The 19,555-nt window shown below is 35.8% G+C and overlaps 1 protein-coding gene across 9 annotated transcripts in view; it reads right to left on the bottom strand.

The window, feature by feature from the left end:
* Positions 1-19,555, bottom strand: part of LRP1B (LDL receptor related protein 1B) — a 752,766-nt gene that overhangs the window by 273,860 nt on the left and 459,351 nt on the right. For all 9 annotated transcript variants that reach the window (XM_030487472.1, XM_030487474.1, XM_030487475.1 and 6 more), the window contains 4 exons: positions 12,917-13,139; positions 9,913-10,084; positions 7,756-7,899; positions 6,129-6,365 (listed from right to left, as the gene is read on the bottom strand). In XM_030487472.1, coding sequence (XP_030343332.1) covers positions 6,129-6,365; positions 7,756-7,899; positions 9,913-10,084; positions 12,917-13,139 — 776 coding nt within the window. The remainder of the gene's footprint in view (positions 1-6,128; positions 6,366-7,755; positions 7,900-9,912; positions 10,085-12,916; positions 13,140-19,555) is intronic.

Genomic DNA, 19,555 nt, shown 5'->3' with positions numbered 1-19,555 from the left:
TTTCTGATCAACACTGGAGGTTTTTTTTGAAAGATTTTCTCAGAACAAATATGATGCAGAGAGATTTTCATTGTAATATATAAAAAAAAAGAAAAAATGTATTACAATTTTTAGGAAATGCTGATGTGACAGAAGTCACTGCTCCTGTTTAAATCCTGCTTACACCAGATATGCATGTGAAAAATCTCCTAAACTGACCACAACTTTGTAGCGTTTGAACTGTGCTGCCAGACATCTGTAATTTAACTGTCAGCTTCCTAGACAACTCCACATGAACTCCTGAAGTGCTGGTTTGGGATATTTCAAGTTGTTACCAGTCATTTTAACTGCAGCAGATTTGTGCAGCGATGCCATGTTGCCATCATTTAAACCTTCCTTCCCTCAGATTTCTCCACCAAGATGCCTCCCCATAATACAATCAGTAAGTATTAATGGAAAGGTCTTACTAACATTCGTAACTTCAGCATACCTACACATTTTCTTCTGCAACATCAGACATACTTTCCTTGGGACAAACTCTTCACCAGTAATATTTTATAGACCCCAAACACCTTTACTGGCTATCACTCTAATAAACTATCTCATTCCCTACAAGAAGTCAGTACAATTCTTAGTGACAGACAGGAATGCAAAGCTCTTACTAAGTTACAGTCCACGTATTTAGTGCAGTACAGAAAAGTTTCTGCTTACTATAACCCATAGATAACATATGGTATGTCACCAACAATACACTAAAAAAAAAAAGTCAGTTTTACCAAACAAAAGAAATATTGGGCTTTTTATACACTTGGATGCAATAATAGCATCTATAAAAGGTGCCATGACAATCTCCGTGGCATTGGAACATGATAAATTACTTCACAGTGTATTTGTTGAACAATATTTTTTAGTGGTTGTAATACCATTATACTCCCTATCAAGTTGGCAGAGCTATACTGTTTTCAAGTACCTTGTCATTGCAAAATGTTTCATGTTTTGTTAGTTTATAACTATTTCTTTTTAAAAAAGCAAAATGCATTTAAATGTTGAAGTGTATGATGATATAAATTTGCATTGTGTACTAAAATTTAAAAATAACACAGATACTTCAGTCAGTATGCTTTCAATGTTTAAGAATAGAGTATTAAAAGAAGGTGGTGGCTACTGAAATTCATACATGACATCCATGCAGTATTTTTTAAACTGCTTTTTCTCTCAGTATCCTCTGTCTGGGCACAAGGGCAATGAACAATCAGCAAAGATGAATAATGCAAATGAGATAAATGTTTTAAACATATCAGGAAGGAAATTCTTGACAATAACATAGAAAGTAATCAAGAAATAAGTTTACTTGTCTTGAAGAAGTCAACTAAGTCTAGAGTAGTTCAGGATTCTTTCTAACTTCAGTGCTGTCTACAATCCCAAGTGTGTAATCATCCTATTGCATGCATATTGCTTATGTTAAATTAAACACTCATGGAGACATATGTATATATGTATGTATATGAAATGGTGATGAATTTTATACTGTCTAGGTTTTCTTTGGGTTGTTGTATTTTGTTGATTTTTTTTTAACCCTTGAACTGCAAAGTATAATCTACCACCTGCAATGAACAGTAACAGGAATTAAAGGTACATAACATAGCCAGCTGCCATTTTTAAATGTGTAGTTCTTTAAACATGGGAGGAATTGAAACCTGACTACTTACGTATTCATGTGTTCCTTTGGTTTTCGACTACTTAGCTGAAGAACAGTGATTTTTTTTTTTTCCTTCCATTATAATTCCATTTCACAATTTCTGCGTTTACATTGCTATACCCAGATACAGAAATCAATAAAATAAGAGTGAACTTGCAAATCATCAGTCCTTGATATCTCCTCTCCCTATTTTTACAAAATTACAGGATTTTAATTATAGTTGGACCTCTGCCCTATATATCAAATTAACTTGAAATCATTCTGGAGGTCTAAAAGATACTACAGAGACATAAAGGTACCCACTGAACTATCAACTAAGCCTTGTTCACATAAGAAACTAGACCTAAATTTAATAAATCAGTCATGGGTGTAAAGATGACACTACATACTGTGAGACATAATATGAGAAAGTTATGGGGGAAGAAAGCAGCATCTGCTGGGGGGTTTTCCAAAATGTGTTTAACATTTTTATTTGTATTTATGATACATCTAAGCATCACTATATTTGGGGGAACTGTTTTTCCTTGTGATCTAAAAAGCTTGAAGGAAACGATGTCAAAATTCACTTTCCAGGTGGAGGATATGAAAAAGTAATATGAGACATACCTAACCCAGCAACCACCCAGTCTGACAAGATTCAGCCACTCAAGTACGAAACAACTGTAGATCAGCCAGAATGGATGAGATTGGTGCCAGCAGCACATCCAGGTTTCCCAGGCTGATGGACACTGTCAGTTCTTTTTGATGTCTCTGAGTGCCTTTGCTACATTCTTTTAAAAAGGCAATGCCAGAGTCAACTGGAACTTACTGAAAGCAGGTCTTGGAGTGATCAAGTATGTTGAGAAGAGGGAAGTGCAAAGTATGGTAGAAGGGAAGAGAGCATCTCACCAAGGACCTAGGAGCCCAAGGCTCACAGAGAAAGTCTGCGGAACACAACAGGCAACCAAGACAAGCTTCAGGAGGAAAGAAGAGTCCTTTAGGGCTCAGAGGGGTCTCAGCAGATTCTGCTTAACTGAAGAAAAGACTGACATGACTAAAATCAATCTTTAGGACAAGGACTGATTTTTTCAAAACTCATTTTATTTTTATCCTGCCTGACCTAGACATTTTGGGTTAAATTAAGTTTTTATACTAATAAGTTCAGCTTTTTAATGAAAATATTTTGGGGTTTTTTCCTTCTTTGGGACACAAACCAGTCCAAATATGTATCAACAGCAAAGCTAAGTATTAAATTAGAATGCTAGATACCTCCTAAAATTTATAACCATATTGCTCCAAGTCTATCTAGTTTCATGAAATAGCTACTGTACATGACCTACTATGCCTTCTGTGGGAATTTTGAAGCATCTATGTTTCTAAACCAAATACAATCTAAGTCAAAAAACTTCATGGTAATTAGATAGTAAATATATTATAAAGTTTTAAAATAAAGGAGAATTCTATAGCATAATCCTATAGAGACAGTTTACATTCTTTTTGTGAAGTTATGGTTTAAAGTTCACTTTAACTATCTAAAACCTTTAAATACATTCCTTACCTTTTAGGTGGGCTTTGTATCAAGTAAAAGGAACAAAATAATGGCCATTCTGATTAAACAAAATTGATTTGACTACAGTAAGCCAGACTTTCTGCAGTGAAGCCCTTTCAACATGGAAAGGATGAGGTGAATAAAATACCATTTTTAGCATTTTTCACTTGATGATTGAAAAAGTAAGATTCTGGAAATACTACCTACTGTTATAATCAACAGTAGGACGTGGGCTTCTAATATACTGAGTATAGATACAAGAGTTCTAAAACCCTCATGTTTCTAAAGGCAACAAATTGCCACATTACTTTTAAATATGCAAGAGTGTGTAATTTGGTACAGAATGGCCTAGCTCATCAATGTCAGTTACATCATGTAGACTAATAGTGCCTAAAGTACTACATTAACATGAAAACCAGTGAAAAAAAATTCTTCTATACACCAACCAGCTAAACAGCTTTCAAAGATCTTTACAGACTTACTTTGACCTTGTTTAAGCAAAAAAGTTAGTCCTTGACCATCTTTGCTAATATTTACAAATGAATAATATAATACTTTAAGGCTTACAGCAACCCAAAATAATGTAAGGGGGACAAAGACAAAAAAAAAAAAAACCCAGCAGAGTTTGTGTTCATGTTACTTCAACTGAACAATATTTAAATTCCTTTAAAAAGTCTGGTTTGTTCCACTGTTTCGTTTAAAAAAAAATAAATTTTGCATGCAAGTTTGAAAGATTAATTATGGCAATTTCTGTTGCTGGCGAAAGTACACTACAATTGCAGTTGTGCCGCCGACTCTGGGATAGGCAATGCTGTGGGCTGTCAAATAGTTATCAATATTACACAGCAGTTTGTTTCCTGAAGTGAAGAATAAGAAATCACAGCTGAAACTATATGGGAAATCAAACTCCAGCAGTGTTAGGTGTGCAGCGTTTTCAATTCCCAGTCAACAGCTTGTAGGATAAGGCTCTCATGTAGGCAAACTGTAATTATCAGAGTTACAGTGTTGTTTCAGCTAGTGTATCTGCTTTTGCAAAACCTGATAGTCACAAAAACTGACAACTTCTAATCTAAGAAGTGACACCTACCACAGATACGAGTTCCTTAGCAGCATGCTGTTCAGAGCGAATATTAAGCCACCTCCTGACACACCTGATTTTCTCTAGTAGCCTTCCACCAAGGAATGATTTAATCTATCCCTGCTGAGTTCTTGAGAGCTGACAAGAATAAAAGCTGAGGTGCTATGGCTGGAGGACATATTAATTTTTTAAATAATGAAAAATACATTAACAAGTGTTCTCTAAACATACTTCAAAGTTATGAAACTACACCCAGTTCTAACAAACAATGTAAGCTCCTCGGGAAAAAGTGAGTGGGGAAAGAATGACTGACTTTTTTTGGTCTTTGTAAGTATTACGACCACCAATAATACATCTTCAGGTAGTCCATAATTCTTTTGGTATTGCACTGGTATTTTTACTACGTTGCACTTACAAAGAGCAGAAATTCCAGTTAAACATTGTTTAAAAGAGTCTCTTCAATCTGCTGATTTGGTATACAAAGTTCATTCATGTCTGCATGTTTGATTAGACTAACCCAAACCTGTTTGACACCTTTCAGCAGGGATGCTCCTTGGTGCTACCTTAAAATATTTAAATTGACATCTTGTCTGCTCCTTTCTCTACTCCGCATTTGAATCACTTTGTTGTAAAATGAAATGTGTGTTGTTTAGTAAGAGGAAGTCAGCAATGGAAGCTCTGTGATATATATTATCCATTTCCACATTTGCAATGAAATGAAGATTTATGAGATTGATAGCTGAGTATTCATTATTAGCTCAGACAGCTGCCTTCTATTAAGCAATCACCAATAGAGGGTAAAAAGCAATCTATTCCTTGCAACTACTGCTGAAGTGATCTTTGTGCAGACTCTGAGAAACCTTATTCCAAAACAGCACCATATCACTGCAAACTGGAGATAACTTCTCTGAGACAGGTGGATTAAAACATAGGTTATGAATGACAGGGAATGAAAATCCCTGTGATAAAGCAATGGCATTTTAGTTAAAAGCCAAGATTATATTCATCCTGCTTATTTTCTTGAATACTAGAAAATAATTACTGTAGAATGGATTTCAACTGAGGCACTTGTTACCTCCTGCTGAAGCAGTCTTTCATTAAAAGAGCCCATAAAAGAACACATATGTGTTGACAAACTGGAGGTTTTATCACTGAAACAAAATTTAGTATGAGAAATGATTGTACAAGATACGATTGTAGACCAGGTTGATTCTGGGAAGTGTGGTGGGGGAGGTGGAAACTAGAGAACTGCTGCTATTTTCTCTCATTGCTATAATAAATGGTACAAATATCTTAATTAAGCTTCTGAAAAATGTTTCGGTCTTCCTGTTGCTTCCACATATACAATGGAAAACACATCAGGAAAGACAAAGCTTCTTTTTCAAATGAGTTTGCAAGAACTACAGGAAGTCTCACACTGCTAAACTACTGGCATAAGCTGCAGAATCAACATTGTGACACAATGAAGTCATGAAGTCCAGAAGGAGATGGGATGGATCAGAGAATGATTAGAAAGAATTGCATTATGGATTCATTGTATCTAAGTACTGAAAGAATGCAGTGGAAATGCAGGAGTTACTCACTGGTGGGTATAAGCTTAAATGGACAAAGTAAGAATTCACAACAGAGCAACTTAACTAAACTTTAATATCTGCACTCAGGAAGAATAAACAGGAAGTTATAAAGAAAAAGAAGTATCTCCAACTCTGTTCAAGGTCAACCCTAAGGTCTAGTTTGGGTCTGTTTTCCTTGGGAGATTTAAATAAAGCCTTAAATTATCTGTAAATGTCAGTTCAACTTCTCCTTAGTGAGAGTCTGTGAATGTCACTATCAGCATTGCTTACCATCTTTGAGGATTGTTTCTCGCTCTGTGCCATCAATTTTCTGTCGTCCAATTAGGAAACTGGTAGTATCAGCAAAATAAATGTAATTGGTTTCAGCATGGAAGTCCAGAGCACGAGGATTGACCAAGTCTTCTATAGGCATCATGTATTCATGAGATACTTTGGTATTCAGGTCCATTCCCCGTATTATTCCTGGACGTCCCTTCCCATAAAAAAGAAACAATTCATTCTTTGGTCCTGCAAAAGAAAGATTACAAACATAAACAACTGATGCTGCCTAATCTTCTTTACAGTGCATAATATCACTGTTTAATTAACCAGCACAATTAGTGGGGGAGCAGAAGTATTATTCAATACCAAAAATTAAGCTTTCATTTATTCCGAAGGTATCTAAACTCAAAAAAATCTAGCTAATTATATTACCTTAATTAAAATACAGATTACTTCAGTGAGCTGCTTATATCTAATTATTTTTTCTGTAAAAGTTCACATTGAAAAGCAATGCTAGTTCATAGAATAACTTTGCATCTACTGTGAAATGGACATATACAGCTTTGTAGACATTTAATTTTACAATTCATTAAGATCTATCCAGGTAACGTAGACCATGACTGAAGTAATCATTAAATCTAACAAGATCATAAACTCCAGCAAATACAAAATACCATTTTTTTTTCACCTAAAGTTTCTCAGAAACAAACAAGACAAAAGATTACAGTAAACGTCTTTCAAATGGGAAGGAATACTACAAATCAGTACACACTGTTCTTTTACACTGAGATACAAAACATGGATACCAGTATTTCCTATTTCTCAGCAGATTTTTACTATTTAGTTACGTAGAGTTAATTACAAATAATGGAAGCTTAGTAATTTTCTTTCCTTAAAGGTACTTATAAATATCCTTAGATGCTTAAAACTATCAATATACCTATTAAAAATCTCCAAAATACATACTTTTTTTTAATTGTTTGAGGTTTTTTGTTGGAATTGTTAGTGAAAACCATATGAGGTTTGACTGAGATCAATTATCCATCTACCGTCTATCCATCAGAGTTATCTGATTGCATGCTTTTCATCTGAACTAGATCAATGCAATTTGATCAAGAAACCAGACAAAAGTAGGTGCTCCCCATGACTTTCAGGACTGTCCTTTTGGCTGTGTGTATACTTAACATTAGGTATAACTATAGCTACACAACTCAAACTTGCTATCACAAAGCATTATGAGAAAAGCCTTGCTTGACTTATTCACATGAATGGTCAACCTCTGAGTTACAAGTTGATTGTATGGGTAAATATTGGATGTGACAAACTATTTAACAGCTGTATATGCTGTGAGAATGCATAATATATAAAGAAAGAGTAAGACTGATTAACATAAAACATGGTAATTTTTAGAAGTCTTTAAACAGCATTCCAGGTTTAATTTGTCACTTCTATGAACTAAGCCAAATCAAGCCATTTTGAGGGAATGAAAGGATATATGAACAAAGTGTCAAGTACACATTTTACTTAAAAGCAGCCTGTGTGATTTCTACTGTTATTGATAAACATGTTAAACAAAACCCAGAACTATACCCTGGAATATTCGCGGCTGGCAGACTGTTTGACTTAAATAACATACTTTTGCATGACCTGCCATCACTCCCCAGGATGAAGCCAGTCCTGCAGCGACAGGTCCGTGCCTTGTAGTTGCTGCTGAGCAGACAGATGTGTGAACATCCTCCCGGCATTCCATATGGGTCCACTTCACATGCATGGCTTCTGACTATGGCGAGTGAGAAATAGCATGATTCATATCCATTTAAAGCAAGATAATTATATGCATCAGCATGTAAAAAGTTTAGACAGGAAAAAAAGGGAATTTGTGTCACAATAAATCTTTCCTTAGAATGCAGCTGTAAAGTTTTTTGCAGTTATATGTTTTTTAAAGATGATACCCAAACCAGACAAGTGATCCAAAGGGCCATATTGTGGCTATCAAGCCATACCTATCATTGTGTGTGATCACCCTTTTTGAATAAGTTTCTGCATAGCATTTATCAGGAAGCACTCCCCTGATAGGGGGTAGCTCACACTTTTCACCTTTTTTATTTATTGCTTTGGTTCATTTATTTGGTTGGTTATTTTTTTGAGAACAGAGTGAATCCCATGCCAATGCAGTTTGCTATTCATTCAACTCCATTAGATAGCAACTTTCTGGGGCAGATACCTGGGCAAAAGCTAAAGAATAGAACATGCCTTGTAGCGTTTTTCCGTATGTGTACAGCTGGGATGTAAATCCAGCTGAAGAAGCCAAAGAATTCCTTTCTCTGGATTTCATATTTTCAAATGAAAGGTTCTAAATTAGCAGACTAACATATGACATCCATTTTTTAAACACTTCATGATAAATCCAATGAAAAAACAAAATCTACCTTGCTATGTTATATTTACCAAGCCGGCTTACAACAGGCCAACAGTACCAACAGTATTTTAGCTCAAAAAATGTTTTTATCTTCTTTTCCCTTTACTTCAAGCTTTTCAGTTGTTAAAAAAAAAAAGTAATCAAGTGGTTTAAGATCGATATTGTTAAAGGCGTACAGAAACTCTACCAAGCTGAGACAGCCTTTACAGCAAATCTTGACAAGGAACAAACATGTCCATTCAAAACAAAAGGAGTAGCAGAGTGAACAAAGGGCAAGAGGAACAGAGTAATCACAGGATGTAGTAAAAGATTACACTGTGCTCATGCCTCTCCTCTGCTCAACCTCTCTGATTCCCTCAGGGGTACAAGACAGGGGCCTATAGCAAGGGAAGAGTCTTTGCAGCCTCCTCCAGACACTGACATCTGCAAGTCAATGCCTTCAGCAAGAGGGTGAAATTTAGTTCACTCACTCTATGTAAATTTAGTTTGTTCCCGCTTCAGAAATGTCTCTAAAAGCAGTCAGTCTGTTTAATAACATTTGCATTGATCACCAGAATTGATATGTTAGCTTTTCTGGCTAAGCAGTCACGACAATGATTAATTGTTATCAGTCATACAAAAAAAAATATAATCTCATAAAATATCTCTGTAAACATTTGGGATCTTGCTATCTTTGCACAAAGTTCCCACAAATAACACTGCTGTTCCAAATGTATAGAGTATGCGATCAGAGCCATGATGAGAGCCATAGGACTATGTACAGGACTATGGACCTCAGAAATTCCTATTTTACCAAAAATTCTGAGATTATAGAAAGTTTTTCATTCTAGATGAAAATGAAGATTTTTTCTGCAGAAGGCAAATATGATATTTATACAATCCAAGGAAAACTTATCTGTAATTTCCTATGTTACCAGTTGCTGTGCTGGCAGTTAGGCAGGTTAGCTGCCTATGTCTCTGTCTTTTTTGGCAACCCTGAAGACGGGGGCTCTCTTGAGGTTTGTAGCCTGTCTGAAAAGCAGGCCCAGAGAAACCAGGAATCTCTGAGGGCTGAGACCCAAGTGTATGGATGGTATTGGACATCTAACAATTTTGAAGGTGTTAAATTCTGAAAGCGCTGACTGTGTGGAGCCAGAAAACTTGCAGACCAGGGCTCTTTGGTGGTTCTCCAAGGTGAATGCTCAGGGAGCCAAGCTTAGACATGCAGGAAAACTGGCAGTAAGCACAAAGAAAACTGGGCAGATGAAGAAGCAACAGTTTTGCCACAGTGACAAATTTTCACTGCATATTCTGATACATTTTTTGGAAGAACCTTTTTAACACATCCACCTAACACCTGTGTTTATGTCTCCTAAGAAGGAATGTTGATCTTACCTGCTGTTTGAGTTCTTTTCTGGTACACATGGATCTCTTTAGCATTGTCAAGTCTGGCAAGAGACTGAATATCAGTGCCATTATATCTGTTTATTCGTAGAATGCTGAGGTTATCTGAATTAACTGTATATAAATAGTTTTCAAATACTGCCATACCACAAAGATGCCTAATCTGGAAAAGAAAAAATATATCATCATTATTTTAGCTGTGTCAGGTTTATCTACGATTTGTAAACATCAAACATAACTGTGAATTGTACAAAAGGATTTCTGAATATGTCAATAAATATTTGTAAATAATAAACACAAGCTATGCTGTAAGTGTAGTTCACATTCTTGTAGTCTGAAGTTTATAATTAGAAAAGCTTTGTACAGGAAAGGCAGAAAATTCAAAATATTTAAGAATCCAAATTAATTTATCCTCTGAATTTCCCAGTTTCTCTCTCTTTTAAATTAAAAAGTTCTGCATATGTACAACTTATTTTAGTTTTAACTATTATTAATTAATCATAATAAAGATTAATTAACTTTTATTAACTAGCATTAACTACTAAATACAGTAAATATAGATATTTAAAAGAGTTCATAGGATGAATTGATGTATTTTTTATTATGTTATAATCATAGCAAGGCAAATAGGGCAATATACACCCACCAAATATTTTCTTAAGTAAATAAATGAATAAATAAACAACTTCCCTTAGCTATGCTTGTGTCCCTTTTCTGTCAGTGTCTCTCAATTTGATTGTGGCCACACAGTACTGCTTGTTTTTCAAAAAGTGAATTCTAAAGTTGTAATAGTTCGTGATGTGTCTGGGTACATCAAAAATTACCTAACATTAGTTAGTTAGCCAGCCAGTCACAGTTCAAACATGAGGTGTTCGATAATCTAGTGGTTGTGCTCGATTTATAGATTTAGGAAACGTAAAATATCTCATTAGTAATTTTGAAAACTGAACAAATCTGTTGGCAGATGTTCAGATATTCACAGACTGAATATCTTATTAGTTTAATCAATAAATTGCTCACCACAAAGTATTTACTTAGCTTATTTATCACAAATTCAGACGTGTCACCAAAACCAACCAACCAATCAAAACCCCCCTGTTGTCCATCAAGTATTTCAGTCCTTTCTGGAAATTACCCCCCAGTTGGCCAAATCTTGCCATTGTATTCAGCCTTTTCCCAGAAAAATAATAATAATAAAAAAATAAATTACAAAAATCAATGAAAGTGTTTGATTAAGACCCAATAGAAATTCAATCCAATTACAGTAAGATGGAAAACAGCTTTGAAAATAATGATGTATCTGTACCAAATTCTTGAATTAATCCTTTCTTCCCTATTTCCATTTGCACTCAGTTTAAATCTTTAACTCCCAAGAGAGCTTTTCTAGATTTACACTATGAAAACTGTGTGACTCTTTTTACAATGAATTTTATAATGACTTAATTATTTGTATTTAATTTATGCATTTGTTGTTTTTTACACTTCATGAAGCTTTCCAGCTATCTTATGCATGAATGGAAATGTTGCTTGCTACAAAGAATAGTTGTTTGAAAGCCACCCAGGCTATCAACCTAAAAAGCCTGTATCATTTGGAGAACATGTCCTTTGATATGCTTGTACTTATGAAATAGACCTTAATCCCTAAGATTTCTTGAGAATAGTTTTCTGGTCTGCTATTCCCTTGGACTAATGAAGAGTAACTTGGAGTTGCAGTCATTCTAAATCCTGACAAATGCAGGCACAGAACCTAGTGAAATTACCAATTTTTCATCTGAGTGGAAAGACAACCAATATGCTTCTCCTTTTGCAGTAACAGTAACCAATTGAGAGGCCAAACTTTTTAATACCATTCACTCATATTGAAAAAACAGACATCCTTCTCCTTTCTTAGCTAGAGAAGAACTTTATAAATAATCCTCTTTTGCATCAGAGTTTAAGAAAGAAGAAAAAGAGCAAGCATCTCTCCTATGACACCAATACAACCCAGTTACAAGCCTGAAAAAGCATTTGTTAGTTGCTTCTGAAAATCGCTTTCTTTTTTTAGGTATCTATTCAAAAATGTTACCTGAAGTTGTTTACAAGACCTGTTATTCCAGAACAAGTGGCTGAAGACTGGGAGTAATTTGGTAAAAACTAGGAAGGTGTTTGCTCTTTAGCCAGGTGACCTAGATTGTTTTTTGTCACATCTTCTGCCTATTTTAAAATGATAGTTATGCTAATCAGTTGTCTCTTACTAAACAGTGATTACCTGGAAGCAAAGCAAAGAATGACAGCAGAACAGGTAAAGTGTTTATTCTGTCTGCACATTTTTACACACTCTGTTTAACTTCAAGCAGAAGATCTGGCAGTTCAAGTAGCAACAAGAAAGTTTGGTCTTTGCTAATTTTCCCTCTTTTTACATAATCTTCACAACTTCCAGGGACCCCTTCCTTTCCCTCCATTTTACCTCGCTCTCCAAGCTGAAGCAAAAATAACAGATTGATATTCTCCACCTCAAAGACTCAAGTCTCTGCATTTGTATTTATGACTCCAAACATCTGGATCAACTGAGAAAAGCATCATTGCCATCGACAAAATATGATTTAAAGGAATCCAGATGAGTCTGAACAGGTGAATAGCTCTGGCTATTCTGTTTCTTTCACATTCTTGTGCCTGTTAATCTCTCCTTCCTGAACTGGAAAGGACATGTTCTTGTCATTTATAATTTATCCCCTAGTATCTTTCTATTGCCCCATATTTTCCTTCCTGAAGTCTTTTACAATAGGGAGTGTAACTTACATGGTGTATAGTTAATGAGACACGGCATGGAAGCTTGTCCATAGGTTGCAAAATGGGCTAAATTGCAAATATAACAAAACATGCAGATGGATCTTTTAACTTCTAACACATTTGAACTAAAAAGAGAAAAAAATCTGAAATCACTGTAACTGTTAGCATTATGTATGTTCATATATTGATGGCATTACTTTTAACTAATGTTCAAATAAATACCTACTTGTCTGCCTTTAATTATTGTATGCCTCTTTCTCCCTTGATAGTCAACAACTTCCACACTATCCAGATATATGTCAACCCAGTATACGTATTTATTAATGAGGTCTAGTGCAAGAGCGGTTGGCTGTTCAATTTTAGAGTCTACTATCCACGTCCTGTTCATTCCATCCATGTCACATCTCTCAACCTTGGCAGTATTCCCGTAGTCTGTAAAGAAAAGCTTTCTGTTGAAAGAAAATAAGACGTCGTAAGTTTTAAAGGGTGTGAGCAGAGTGCAAAGCTCCTGGTGGCTCTGTGCAAAGTTTCTGTTCTTCATCATTTCAGAGGGTTTATCTACCTATAACCCATATAACCAATATTGATGATCATTACGAAAAAAATTCACTGTATCGTCTAACAAATTCACGATTACACAGACTTTTCTTTCAAATGACATGTACAGAAGTTCTAAATGCATTTTCTTACACCACAGAAGCACCATATACTCCTTGTCTTTTAAATGGGTGGTATTCCTATCTGCAGAGACTACATTACAATCGTAAATATCTCTTTAACCATTGCCTATAAAAATGGCAAGATAGTTATAAACAACAAAGAGTGGGAAGACCACAAGGGACTTACATGGTTTGGAGAACAATTCATTGTGTATAAGGTATAACAAATACAGTGATCCACACTGTCAGGTTGTTTAAAATACATTTCTAAAGAAGATGCTTTAGTCTATAATGCATTGGTATCCTGCCTTGGAAGGATGTTCAGGTTTTAATATGTTTCCGCAAATCCAATGAGTCATTCCATCATGAATAATAGGAAACTATCAAAGACTTAAAATTGCTACAAAAGCTTCCTAACCTGATACTTGATTAGCAGTCACTGGGTTTAGTACACACAAATCAATTTTGATTAACCTGACAATATTTTAACAAGATCACCTATTTGCAAGACTAAATTACACTTGAAAGATGACAACCAATTTGTCATGACTTTAACATGCAATAAAGAGTGATCTGATTCCAGAATGAATGTAACTAAAACTACTTTGAGAATCAGGATTTCATTTTCCAAATGAAGATAATTATCTGCAAGTTATTACCACTAATGGGAATAACACTTGATCAACAGCTTATAAACCCTGAGTTATCCTTATGTTAAAAAGTAGTAACTTATAGCCTTGTAATCTCTCACAGAAATTCAGCATCACAGTTTGGTTTAGGCTGGAAAGAATACACATTTGCTAAATAGCCAAATGAGACCCATATCCTTTATTATGACCATCTTCTGATAGACAATAATACATTTTAAAAGTAGTTAAAGTGTTTCATGTGCAAAATATGTGAATTTAAAGAAAAAGCATTAAAAGTATTAAAGGTAGTAGAATTACCTATAGTATATTTACAGCAGCTGTCAAATGCCAAAATGAATTGATCACAGAATTATAAAACAGGGCTTGAGGAGAATTTGAAAGGTCATGTAGTCCATCACCAGGCCATAAGGCAGAATAAACTTTACCTATAACATTCCTGAGGGTAACTCCATTCCTGACAGAGTTTTCTATTTATCAGAATAATTTTGAATTCCTGTCTTGTCCTTCATTGTAATTCTGTATCCCAGCTGTACTTTAAGAACATTTTAAAAAACACATACTTAACATTCAGGTCCATATAAATCAAAATATGCATACTACAGAATATATGCAAAGTAAAAATTATGTCTGCAAAGCATATCTTTAACTTGGAACAAAAACAAAGTACTATGTGTATCCAGGTGTATATACACATATACATATATATACATATATATGTATGTAGGTAGTTCATCAGTAATAACAAGGCGAACACCTATTACATTTAAAGTAAGTTGTTAAAACATGTGACATGTACTCTAGTCTACAATCTGTCCTTGGTATTTGATTTAGGTTACTTAATGGAACTTTGTGTCTCAAGGTTCAGTAATTCAAACAAAGCTTGTTTTGCAGTCATAGAACCAAATGAGTTTGCTGCGATCAGGAACATGTGCGCACACATGCGTGTGTGCATATAAATACACATGCATACACACAGCAACTACAAAGGCCTGGAGCTTGACTTCAGGCTGAGTCTTTACTTGGTTGCTTAATGCACAGCATTCTTATACAAGACTTAACATTTCTTCGTGGTACCACGAAACAGGCTAAAATACAAGATAGAGATAGTAATTATTTGCTTTTTACAAGTATATTCTCTTTTCAGATCAGACAAGAAATAAAATATTTGTAAGTCAATAACAAATAGATACAATAAAGAGTATCTAATTTAAGATGCTTCTCCAGCTTTCAGGGATGGGGCCTCATTTCCGTTTTCTAAATATCTGTTTTATATTAACATCATCTGTGCTAAGGAAGCTAGCGTGACTCCACATGTAAATGACATTATTTTCATTTTAAAAATTACTACTTTTCTGGAGACTGGCAATATTTATCTTTTAATGTAAAGGTAAAAGAGCAAGGAAGTAGTTGCCTAACTGCTGCTGTATGATCAAAGCATTTTGAAAATTAAATTAAGAAAATGAAATGCTTTACCATGTAATCTTGAAATGCAATTCCCTATTTAAAGACTAGTGCAGAATTTTTAAAATGTGGAATTGCATTTGTAAATATGAAGCTGACCTGCAATTACACTGTATTTCTTTTGCCCTGGGTGTTCTCAGGGATACACTGTAGCATTATTTACATCAGCTCAAGACTAATTTTTCTGCTCACAAACAGTGCTGGATTTGCCTATCCATTTTCAGCAGAGGGCAGTGAAATATTTTATCAATTCACAGAGCAATTTTAAGAAATTTCAAGCAGGAATACTGAATACATGCATTTATTTCTCTGTACAGTCCAAGCACTGTACATTAGTACTGACTGTGATGGACCAGCTCTGACAGGGACAGGGAGAGAGCTGGGTTTGTTACAGCCTTTATTTCTGAGACTACCAATGAGGATGCTAATTGAGGTTGCTATGAAGCAGTACAGATTTTGCCACTAAATTGAATTTTATTAAGCTATGTTATCTTTTGAAAGTGGTTTCAACTGGGATAGAGTTAATTTTCTTCCTAGTAGCTGGTGCAGTACTGTGTTTTGGCTTTAGTTTGAACACAATGCTGATAACACATGGATGTTTTAGTTGCTGCTGAGTAGTACTTATCCTGACCAAGGACTTTTCAGTCTCTCATACTCTGCTAGTGAGGAGGGGCACGCGAAGTTGGGAGGAAGCAGAGACAGGACACCTGACCCAAACTAACCAAGGGGGTTACGCAGAAGAGACTGATAGTTGCTTGGGTCAGGCTGAGCATTGGTCAGTGGGTGGTGAAGCGATTGTATTGTGCATCGCTTGGGTTTCCTGGGTTTGATTCCTCTCTCTTTTTGTTGTCTCCCTTTTCAAGTATAGTATTATTTTTTTTTTTTTAATTTGAATTATTAAGCTTTTCTTAACCCACAGGTTTTACCTTTTTGCCGATTCTCCTCACCATCCCACTGAGGAGGGGGGTGAGTGAGCAGCTGCGTGGTACTTAGTTGCTGGATGGGGTTAAAACATGACAGAAAGCTACAGACTTCTTCATGCACAGAAATTCTGAATATTCCTAACTCTTCGAAACTGTACAAACCCCATGCTCTGCCCATTGTGAATCAAGAACAAAAAGGGCCATCTTCTTCATCAAGTCCAGGTGCTTTGCAGACATTCTGTACCAGTCTTTTTCAAACTTAAACTCATAAAAGTGCTTAGTTGTTTTGACCCAATGTTCTGTCCAGAAGCGTTTCCAGGATGTTTTCATTGTTGTTCCAACAGTTAAGAATCTACATCTAATAACTAATGATGATACTTCAAGGCTAAATTATACGTGCTGATTTCTGCAGCCCACTTATGTGGCTGAAACAGTTCTTTTCACCTGTCTTGCCCTCCAAATGTATTTCTAGATAGCAATCAAATCCTTTCACTCTCCACCCAGCAGCTAGAGATAAGCAGAGAAAGTCAGTCTTTCCATCTCCTAAGACAGGCTCTTCATGCTGCCCTTCTGTGCAGTTATCCCAATTTCAGGTCATGTCATCAAACAAGCATGGTCAGCACTAGATGTGCTGTTCCAGAGAGGAGTTCACCCGTGTCTGTGCAATGGCACTGTAACTTCCCTGCATCAGCTGGAGATTCAGCCATTACTGGATGAAATTTGCTATTTTCACAGCTCTGTTACACTGCTGATTTACAGTCATCCTCTCACCAGCTACTACATATATCCTTCTCCTCCTTCTGCTGATTTCCCAGGGTTTAACTGACTTTCTTCAGTCCATGAAATACAACCTGTTTCATAACTTAACAACTTAGTCTTAAGAAATTATGGTTGGAGTTTTTCCAACAAGAGTTTGGTTTCAACCAGGAAAACACAGGGAATATTCCCTCCACATATGACCAATGAAATCTCTATATAACATTTTAAAATACCCTCACTGACAAACCCACTGACTACAAATAGCCATCAAGTCATATTACCAAATAAAACTAATTCCAGAGGAGAAGAATGCCATCACAAGACAAAAGTGAACTTGCTAGTCCCTGTTCTCATACCAGTGGTCACAGATTCATCTTTCCTTCACTATCAAGCACTGAAAACATGTAAGGGCCCCAAAAGTCCCTGTTCTTCTGACAAGCATCTGTCCTCAATAGAAACTTTCTTTCAGACCTGAATAGCTGCTGTCTTAGTCACATGCCTTCCTTATCACCATCATTTTTGTCCAGCAACTTCTCTCTTGTCACTTCCTTCTGTTTTCCAAGATTTCAGTCATCTCATTCGTAATCCACCTATTTAATTAGCTGAGAAACAAATATGTTTTCCTTGTAAAGCTACATTTAGGCATTTGGATGACTGAAAACTCTTAATTTCTGATGCACCTAAGATGCCAAATACTGTATATAGCACAATCAGATGTTTGGGGGCAAAATTTCACAATTCTGCAACTCTGGCAAAAAACCCCACCACCCATGTATGGAACAATTATTAAGTTATCATTAAGTAGGTTTTGATCTTTTCCATGACACATACAACTGTGCTTCACAGTTGAGTGCATTCATGTATCATTATTATTATTTTTTATTCTTTATTTCCCTCCTCAGTCTCTCAGTAGTCTTTGTATTAGGGAAGAGGTACACTTGTCACCATGTTCAGAAGCTCATCTATTCAGCTGCCAGGCCTCATTCTCTAAACTGCTCCCTGCATAACTCACAAGCCAACCTATTCCTGGTTCCTATTGCTCCTTTAATTCAAGGATGGCTTTTAAACCTCAAGTGCTCCTTCAGTGGACCTATGGAAGAGGAATGTGTTATTGCACACTGTCCTCAATCCCTGATTGATTCTTCCCTGAGGAGAAGCAAAACATAATTTCAGGCACGACAGAGGTAGCGAAAATAAACCATCATACACCTGATAGTATGGTGTGGTTTGAGAGCAAATACAAGAGCGGAAGCTAAATGGACTCAAACCAGGTACCAAAACACTTTAATCACAGATGTATCCAAATTACACACCCTCTCTGGTCTGCGGGAAGAAAGATGTGGTAGCCTATAGAGTTAACCTAAAGCTCATATGTTAATGATATTGTCAAGGTGACCCGACCTGTGCCAGCTGCCACACAGCTCTTGAATGGCAGTGCCGGGGAAAACACCGTTTCTTCCTTTCCAGCACTGCTTGGTAGGAAAAGGATAAAGATTACAGATACACACACATTTAATGGGTAGCACCTACTTAAGATGAAGAACCAGAAATGGTGTTCTTCTGAATTACAGGTCCACTAGCTTAATCTGAAGAAGGTGAGAATTGCTGGGGCAGATTTCGAAGGGAAAAATGACAGCGTGGCAATTCACAGGGCAGAGTCAACAGCAATGCAATAGTATTATAAATATAATATGAATATAAATAGAAATAATAATATAGCCTTCTATAGAAAGAAGGCTGCTCTCTTAGACAAAGTTACTGCCATGGAGCAGACATATCTAAAGTAAAATAGTTGATGGCATACCTCAACAGGAGCCAAGAGCAGAAAGAGAAGTATTTAATTTTCAGAAATTACACTGAAAGGATCATTACTAAGGAAGCTACTAAAAACATTCTGTTGATCTTGGGAAAATGAAAGTCAACAAGTTTGAGGATTTTTTTTTTTTTTTAATTGGGAGCAATCTAATCTGTTTAAGACCTATTGAGAAGACTGTTGGCATTGAGTGGCACAAGCCACATATACTGTAGGACAACTTATAAACACAGAAAGATATACTGTAGGATAACTAAAATTATGGGGACTGTGGTGAATAGGGAACCTTCCTCAGAGCATGTGATCAAAACACCTAATTAAAAGTACTGTGTGAAAACATCTGTGGGATTCTCCACTTGTAAATTAAAGTTTATGGTATCAGATGATCTACTTTATGGATTCTCAGAAAGGGACTGCCATGCAGTCCTGTGTCTGATTTCTACTGCACTTAATCAAAATGAATGTGATTGATTTAATTTACATTGCATTTAATTAATACTATGCTCTATTTATATATGTATATATTTTCCCCTTTCTTGATGTTAATGTTGATTTCTGGGTTGGGTAGTTTTCTTTATCATCTAAAGCAAAAGAAAACAG

The sequence above is a fragment of the Strigops habroptila genome, chromosome 5, assembly GCF_004027225.2.
Source record: "Strigops habroptila isolate Jane chromosome 5, bStrHab1.2.pri, whole genome shotgun sequence".
In the NCBI taxonomy this organism is placed as follows: domain Eukaryota; kingdom Metazoa; phylum Chordata; class Aves; order Psittaciformes; family Psittacidae; genus Strigops; species Strigops habroptila.
Note: the sequence above shows the minus strand (reverse complement) of the source record. Positions and strands in the feature narration are given on the sequence as shown.